The 8,096-nt window shown below is 39.8% G+C and overlaps 2 protein-coding genes and 1 pseudogene across 2 annotated transcripts; 2 read left to right on the forward strand and 1 right to left on the reverse strand.

Moving 5' to 3' along the window:
* Window positions 1-214: 214 nt before the first annotated feature.
* Window positions 215-1,144, forward strand: LOC142389037 (odorant receptor 131-2-like). The gene has a single exon (XM_075474589.1). The coding sequence runs from the start codon at window positions 215-217 to the stop codon at window positions 1,142-1,144; it is 930 nt and encodes a 309-aa protein (XP_075330704.1).
* A 3,187-nt stretch (window positions 1,145-4,331) lies between these two features.
* LOC142389038 (odorant receptor 131-2-like) lies at window positions 4,332-5,255 on the forward strand (annotated as a pseudogene).
* Window positions 5,256-6,494: 1,239 nt separating this feature from the next.
* Window positions 6,495-8,096, reverse strand: LOC142388786 (diablo IAP-binding mitochondrial protein-like). Its single transcript, XM_075474343.1, is given in 6 exon segments — window positions 6,495-6,700; window positions 6,842-6,938; window positions 7,066-7,176; window positions 7,454-7,579; window positions 7,655-7,784; window positions 7,978-8,096. Coding segments are annotated over 6 exon segments (789 nt in total).

Below are 8,096 nucleotides of genomic sequence, written 5' to 3' on the forward strand. Positions count from 1 at the left end.
TGACGGTGCAGCCATGCAGTGATGGTTTGGTAAACTGGGACTCTTTTTCTGTGCACTCTTTTTCTCTCTAATTCTATTGAATGTTTTGCTGCTTTGTTGCCACTATTTATCAGTATAGACACTGTTCAGTCAAGTTCTTTGAATTAAGATCTGTCTTTAAATGAAGCGGGGCAATTTTTAAACTTTCAAACGTTTGCTAAGAACAAACAAATAAATGGCATCCAATAACTCACTAAGCGGTGGTGGAATATCGGTGAGGAGGGTAAATTATAGGGTCATTTTAGTTCAGGTTTTGGTCTCAGTTTTTATTTGCATTAACCTTTTTATGATCACAACTTTTTTAATGAAGGATTTCTTCTACACAACCATGCGCTACATCTTATTTGCTGTTACTCTGTTCTCTGACTGTCTGTTTTTGTTAATAACCAATGTGCTGCTCATTTTGAGCTATTTTGGATTCACCATCCAAACGTGGTTGTGTCTGATTATTTATATCGTTTCGTATGTGTACACATTTGTCACACCAGTTACTCTCACTGCAATGACGCTGGAGCGCTTTGTGGCCATTTGCATTCCCCTGCGCCATGCAGAGCTGTGCTCCACACGCAGTGCTGTGTACCTCATCCTCCTCATTCATGGCCTCAGCTCTGTCCCCTGCATTGTATTACTCTCCATTTTCTTTGCATCAGCAACTTACAGCCTCTACAGCCAGGACGGAGTATGTTCTGCGGAGAGGTTCATCTTGTACAGCTGGCAGGGTCATCTTAGATCTGCAATAAGTCAGTTTTACTTCTTGATAATGTGCATTATCATTGTTTTCTCCTATGCTGAAATAATGAAAGTGGCTAAAGCTGCATCAGGAGAGAGTAAAAAGTCAACATGGAAAGGACTCAGAACTGTGATTCTTCATGCTTTCCAGCTGCTGCTCTGTCTCATTCAGCTGTGGTGCCCCTTCATAGAAGCCGCTGTGCTTCAGATTGATCTAATGTTATATATTGATGTCAGATATTTTAATTATATAACTTTCATTCTTGCTCCAAGATGTCTGAGTCCTCTCATCTATGGTCTCAGGGACAAAATGTTTTTTAATGCACTGAAGTACTATGCCCTCTGTGGCTTATACAAGAAGCAAGCGGCAGGTTAAAGAAAAAAATACTTTATCTATATTCAAATTCCAATGTCATTCAAGTTGTTCCTTTTCCGACAGCAAATGCTTAAATGTAATTCAAGATTCTGTAGATGCTGATATTTGCTGTTTGAGAGCATGTGTGTGACGATCATGTAGTGATGCGTATACCACCTTTTTCCTTTTACATTTGATAACAATAAACATATGCAAAATGCCTGATATTATATTAAGTGTTACTAGGTGTTTTCAACTGTTTTGAAATTAAGAGGAATTAAGCTGCGTACATTACATCTATGTCTGTATTAATAACAGTGTAGCTTCTGAATCTGTTAATCTACAAGTTATTCTCTCAAACAATTTCTTCCCATCCTTTAAAGGTTCAAAGACAGTAAGTTAAAAACATGTCTCTGCCATGTGCACCGCCGGATATTTGGAAGCATTGTTTGTTAAACTCAGCATTCCTCACCCTGGCCTTTGTTTGGGATGAGGATGTGCTGTTGCACTGAGACATCCTCTGATCCTATGTTATGGCTTCATATGCACAAATGTTTAGATTGTTGTTGCAGAGTTCAGTTTTCTAAAATGCAGCAATTCCATAGAATCACCCCTTTAATGAGGTGGAGGGGTTTGAGAACATTATGCTGTTGGGGGTGTTAGCCCATGGTAAGGTCTGCAAAGGCAAATTATTCTCAGGGGAGGAGTCAGACTAAGAGCATGTCAAAGATTTAGACGGAGCATCACCAGTTAATAATCAAAGTTACCTCACTCAAAAAAGCGAAACTGGGTCGGTCACCCCCCTGGAGCCATGTCTGTGTGGGTGTCACCTCGCTGTTAGGGAAAGAGCCTGAGCAGGTGTATGAGGTTGCAGTGATATTAACTAGAGATAGTTGGGCTTATCTCCAAACACAGCGGGTGGGTGTTTGGATATTCACAAGCCCCCAGCTGAGTGCTATGGTGTTAGAGTTCTTGACTATGGCTGAAAGTCGCAGGAAAGAAGGCTCAGACTATGGTTTGTGCATATGCACCAAACAGTGGCAGAGCCTGCCTGGTGTTGTTGGATTCCCTGGGTGGTGTTCTGGAGGGGGTGCCACCTGGGATTTTTTTTTTTCCAGGGGACTTCAGCGCCTAAGTGGGCAATGATGGAGTAAGCTGGAGGCGTAAGATTGGATGGAAGGGCCACCCTGATCAGAAGCCAAGCAATGTTTTGTTTTTGGGTTTCTGTGCTAGTTATGGTTTGTCACCGTTTGTTTTAGACAATTGGGTGAAAAGATCAATATCTGATGGTAAGTTGGATTGGTCAGCAGGGAACACAGCGAACACTACCAGATAGACTTGGTAAGCCTAAATGAGTAGTGAGGATTAACTGGGAACATCTGGCGGAGGCCCCTGTTAAGGAGATTTTGAGATTGGGGTCCGTTATTTCCACTTTTAATAAGGAGGACAGGCTTGTGTGTTTTGTAGAGTTGCCGAAGGCTTACGGCGGTGTCTCCCAAGGGATTCTGTGGATAGAATTGGAATTATGGGTTACCAAGGTTACTTTTGTGATCTATTTGGTCCTTTAATAACTAAAGCAAGAGCCGTGTTCACATTCTTGGCACAAAGTCAAGCTCGTATATGGTGCATGTTTGATTTCACTAACGATGCGCCTTGTTACAGATCCTGTTTGTTGTAGTCATAGACAGGATATAGAGGCATAGTTGGGAAGAGGAGGGTATCTGGGTTTGGAACCTCAGAGTTGTGTCCCTGCTTTTTGCAGATGATGTGGTTCTGTTGGCTTCTTCAGGCCATGACCTTCAGCATTCACTGGAGTGGTTTGCAGCAAAGTGTGAAGAAGCCGTAATAAAAGAAAGAAAAAGGTTTATTTTCTTAAGTCCCTTTTAATTCCTCCTGTCATCTTTCCTGAAAGCAACACTAGAGAATAGGGCTGGGCGGGTTAACTCGTTATTATCGCGTTAACTCGCTAATTATTTAACGCCGATAAATATTTTATTGCGCATTAACGCAGGTTTTATTATTCTTTTTATTATTGTAAAACTCTGTTGCTCACAGGATTTTATTTTGTAAAAGTCTGTTGCTGTCTGCTGCGGAACCGTAAAAGAAAGTATTTGGTGGATCCACCAAACATGGAGAAGGGTACAGAACTTTTACTCGGCCATTTTCATTTTAAAGTTCTTCCAGACGGCGGAGTCAACAGAACCCAAGTCATCTGTAAACACTGCCAAGTTGAATTTTCTTATCACCGTAGAAGTTCCAGTCTAAAATATCACTTAAAGGCAAAACACACAACTGATAGCAGCAAGTCATTCAAGGAAACAGACAGTGGAGCGAGGCTTCTACATAAAAACTACAGAAAGATGCTGATGTTAAAAGTGTGTTTGCACAACAAATGTCATGGCACTTTCATTCACATGGCAGCACATTTAAAATAAAACTAAATGCTAAAAGCTATACACTACTTTTGAATTCATTTTTGGATTTTGCGTACAAATGCGATTAATCGTGATTAATCAGGGAAATCATTTGATTAATTAGATTCAAATTTTTATTAATTTTTTTTTAATTTTTCGGTGCCCAGCCCAAGAGAAGTTTAAAGTGTGTGCTTCTGGCTTGTTTTGAAGTTCAATATCTTTTGTTATGCACATCCCTTGGCCTGGAACTGCACTGGAGTGGCCAGGGGACTGAGAAACCATATTTAATTCAATGTAATTCAGTTAAATTCAGTTTTTTTCATATTGGACCAAATCCCAACAAACGTCATCTCAACAGTTGAAAGATACAGTCCAATTCAAGTCAATAAGAGTCCAATTCATTGTAATACAATCATAATCCAAACAAATCAAATTCACTTTACTCCAAATTAGTCACCAAATTGTTCGACATGGGTTTCCTGCCCCACACCACAGCATTTTGCTTTGAGGGCTTTTGACGGCGTCTTTGTGGTCTTTTTAACATGACAACAAATTACTATGTATGGTTTTACATTTCTCAGCTACAGTCATGTTGGATAGTAAAACTGAACTATTATTGACTTGAATTTTATCTGCTCAGAGCTCAGCAGATCACGTTTGTCTTTGGAACAGCAAAGATTTTTAATATTACATCGTTGCTTACATTCTTTTTTTCATTTTTTGGAAGAAATATCAGTTTTGCTTTGGTGTGTTTAGATCAATTTATGCAGTCTTTGGGAGCTTTTGTTTGATTGATGGCAATTAACAGCTCTTTGGCTGGTGGCTTTTTGAGGAAAAGGATCAGCGATCAGGGAATTACTGCGCAGATTTTGGTGATTATTTTTCTTTGCATCAACATGTTGCTCATTGTAACCTTTTTCAAAAAGGAGTGTTTCCACACAAGTGCACGCTACATCTTTTTTGCTGTAATGTTGCTGTCAGACAGTTTCATGTTAATCGTTTCAGATTTTTTGCTCATCTTGAGCTATGTTCAATATACCATGCAAGTCTGGTTGTGTGCCATTATCTCTGTTGTTGTGCTTCTGTACTCTAAAGTCACACCAGTTACTCTGACAGCGATGACCCTGGAGCGTTATGTGGCCATCTGCATGCCCCTGCGGCATGTAGAGCTGTGCTCCACACGCAACACTATGCGCTGTATCCTCATCATTTACGGCGTCAGCTCCATTTACTGCATTGTGATTTTCTTCATGTTCTTTGCATCAGCCTCATACAGCTATTACAAACAAAAGAAACTATCTTCAGTGGAAATGTTCATTCTGCACTCATGGCAGGATCACGTAAGATCTGCTGTGAATCAAATTTACTCTTTGGTTATGTGCATCATCATCATTTTCTCTTATGATAAAATAATGAAGGCAGCTAAGGCTGCATCAGGAGAGAGTAAAAAGTCAACACAGAAAGGGCTCCAAACTGTGGTTCTTCATGCTTTCCAGCTGCTGCTCTGTCTCATCCGACTGTGGTGCCCCTTCATAGAAGCTGCTGTGCTACAGTTTGACGTCAGCTTATAAACAAATGTGAAATACTTTAATTACATAATGTTTAGTCTTGCTCCAAGATGTTTGAGTTCTCTCATTTATGGTCTCAGGGATGAGACTTTTTTTCTTGCAATGAAAAACTATGTCTGCTTTAGTTTGACTAAAAGAAACTATATCTGATAAGTGGCTTTTTCTATCGTGCAGCTACACACAATTAGTGCTGCATCCTTCTTTTTTCATCTGTACAAGGAGCTCCTTATGTTTAAACGCTTAACGTTTCTGGTCTTGGTTGTAGGTAGGCTTTAAACTGGGATTCATTGTGGTTTCTGTTTGGCAGTGGGTGTGCTGCCACATCTGCTTAACATGATTTGACAAAATGTCAATAAACAGTTTTACACAACCCTCTGGTTTGCACATCAGTCTAAAAAATGTTAGATACAGACGGTTGTCAATGCAAAGCGGATGAACTCCTTTGATGAGTGCACATTCTTTTATAACTTTATCAGCTATAACAATGGGGTTATATAAATGAATACAAATACAACAGCTTTTTGACATGACAAGTACATTTAACTTGCTTTGATCTATATTATACAATACTACAAATTCAGGTGGTCTTTTTAAAGTGGTCTATTAAATTTTATCCATTTAATCAAAAGTAAATTTGCCAATTTATGCAATTTTTTTAAAAAATAACTTAGGATGAGGTCACTTATTTGTCATCAAATACCAGTTTTTGTGTGTTTTCAACTCTTTGTGCAAATGGAACTCTGTAATTATTATGGGTCAAAATGGAGAGGAAGATTTCAACAAGGCCCACACAAGTCATCTCCTTCTGTCGTCATTTATTTTGATCAGAAAGCTAAAAGCAACATGGATGTGGCCAGCATTCTTTTTTTGTTTGTGTATCCATAATCATCTTTTCCGGGAAACCCAAAATGTTACAGCATTTTAGGATGACATGAAAAGGCAACTAATGTGGAACCAACTATAGCTTACATATTCAAACAAACACACATGGATGCATTTTACGTTTTTATTTCTTTTCCTGACATTCCTGACATTGTGTTTACAGTGAAAAACAACAATACACAAAATAGTTTTTATAAAAAATAGAATGTCTTAGGTACAGCAAAACGTCACCCGATCATCTTGTTGTCATACCGTTCAACAATTTGTTGGCATTCACAAATCAAATAAATAGTTTTAAATAGTGCTGCAACAGTAAGTAATTCCAAAGTGCTATTAGGTTGATTTCCCTTTCAGAATTAGATTTTCTCTCTGTTAATGGAATATGTACAGCTTATGTATATGTCACAGACTGAAAACAGAAGCCAAAGTGGGAAAAACAAACATTGTTCATAGGTCAAAGTTTTCATCTGAAAACAATTTCCCTTTGGCTCTCTTCCTCTGTTCATCTTAGTCCTCTCGTAGATAAGCCTCGTGCACCTCGTGTTCGTCATTGTCCTCTAGGAAAGCGGCGTATTCTGCCATCCTCTGGATCTCGTCCACTTTAGTCTCAGCCAACTTCTTGTCAGCCTCTTTGGATATTTTTCTCGCCTCCTCCACCTGGGACTGGGCCACCTGAATGTTTGCCCTGACTGAGATGGTTGCCTGCTGGGCTCCTGCAGACACAGAGATGCAAACACAAATTTTGTCAAATTTCTGACAAATCACTCAAGTAATTCCTCCAATGCTATAAATACACCAGATTTCAACACAATTTCAAGCCTGAGCACCTGAATATGACGGCATATTTTACCCACCTGCGCTGTTTGCTGCCTCAGCTGCCATTTTGCACAAGTTGATGGCATTGATCCAGGTAGATTCATAACGTTTGCATTCATCCAGTCTCTCAGCAGCCTGTCAGGACGCAGAGTTGAAACAAAATTAATTAACAAATGCATGTTTTTGATAAAAGATAATTCTATATAATTCTTTACAAGACTGATGCTAAGAGTATTTCTTGGGCTTGTTTTCAAACACACACCTCTGCACGCCATCCGCTGATCGCCTGCTGTAGCGTTTCCTCGTCTGTAGGGCTCAGTTTTCCAAGTGAGGCCAAATATTGTCGTTGGAAAGCAATGCGTGAATGCACAGCCTGTTGGCAAAGAGCAGGAGGACAAACAGTCAAGTCACTGAAAAGCAACAATCGGTCTCGATTAAACAGTTAGAGCAGATGAAGATTTTTACCATGACTTTAACCTCACAATTTGTTCATTTTGTAAATGTATAAATGATTTAAACTGCATTGTATCATTGAGCCTTCTCAAACTGGTGTTGAATGTAGTATTAGATTATTTGCAGTATATTACTATTATGCTATATAAATGGAAGAACCTAAGCTTTTATCTGCATCAGATTAAATGAAAACAAACCTTTGAGTAGTCCTTCAGGGCATCAGTGAGAGCCAAGGTGGCCTGAGAGAGGAAGGAACTGGAGCTATCTATCACCACTGAGGTGGCTCTCTTGATCAGCGAGTTATAAGAGAGGTCCTCCACTTGCTAAAAAACAGAGGGGAAAAAAATTTTCAACAACTTCCAATTTTCTCACAGTTGCAGGTGACTGGTCTGGGGCACTGTGTTTCATTATCATCTTAGGTCACTCACCAAAAGCCCGTGGCCAATACTTAAAGATGCCAAGCTCATGTGAGAAGGCTTTCTCAGATCTCCTGACTTCTGGACTCCAGGTCTCCTGCTCTCAGCAGTGCTGCAGAAAAAATTGGGACAATGTAAGCCGGGTTTTACACACACAAGGATCAAATCCATTGAATATATTCCAGGTTCAGATTGTCAATCTGACAAATTTTCAGGTGAATTAAATTTCAGTCGGCAGCGAGAATCCGGTTCGTGTTTTAACCAAGTACAGTACAAAACATCAATGCCTTTCATTCATAACTTACCCGAGGAAGCGGACGCAGACGGCCTCTTTCCTGCGCAGCACTGAAATGTCCATTTGACTTTGCACAAGCCCTCCAGCAGCACGCTTAGCACACACCGAACACTGACGAACAGCTTGCAT

This window comes from Odontesthes bonariensis, chromosome 9 (genome assembly GCF_027942865.1).
Source record: "Odontesthes bonariensis isolate fOdoBon6 chromosome 9, fOdoBon6.hap1, whole genome shotgun sequence".
NCBI classification, from domain to species: Eukaryota; Metazoa; Chordata; class Actinopteri; order Atheriniformes; family Atherinopsidae; genus Odontesthes; species Odontesthes bonariensis.

Coding starts and splice junctions, on each gene's coding strand:
- LOC142389037 (XM_075474589.1), top strand. CDS start 215: ATGGCATCCAATAACTCACTAAGCGGTGGTGGAATATCGGTGAGGAGG.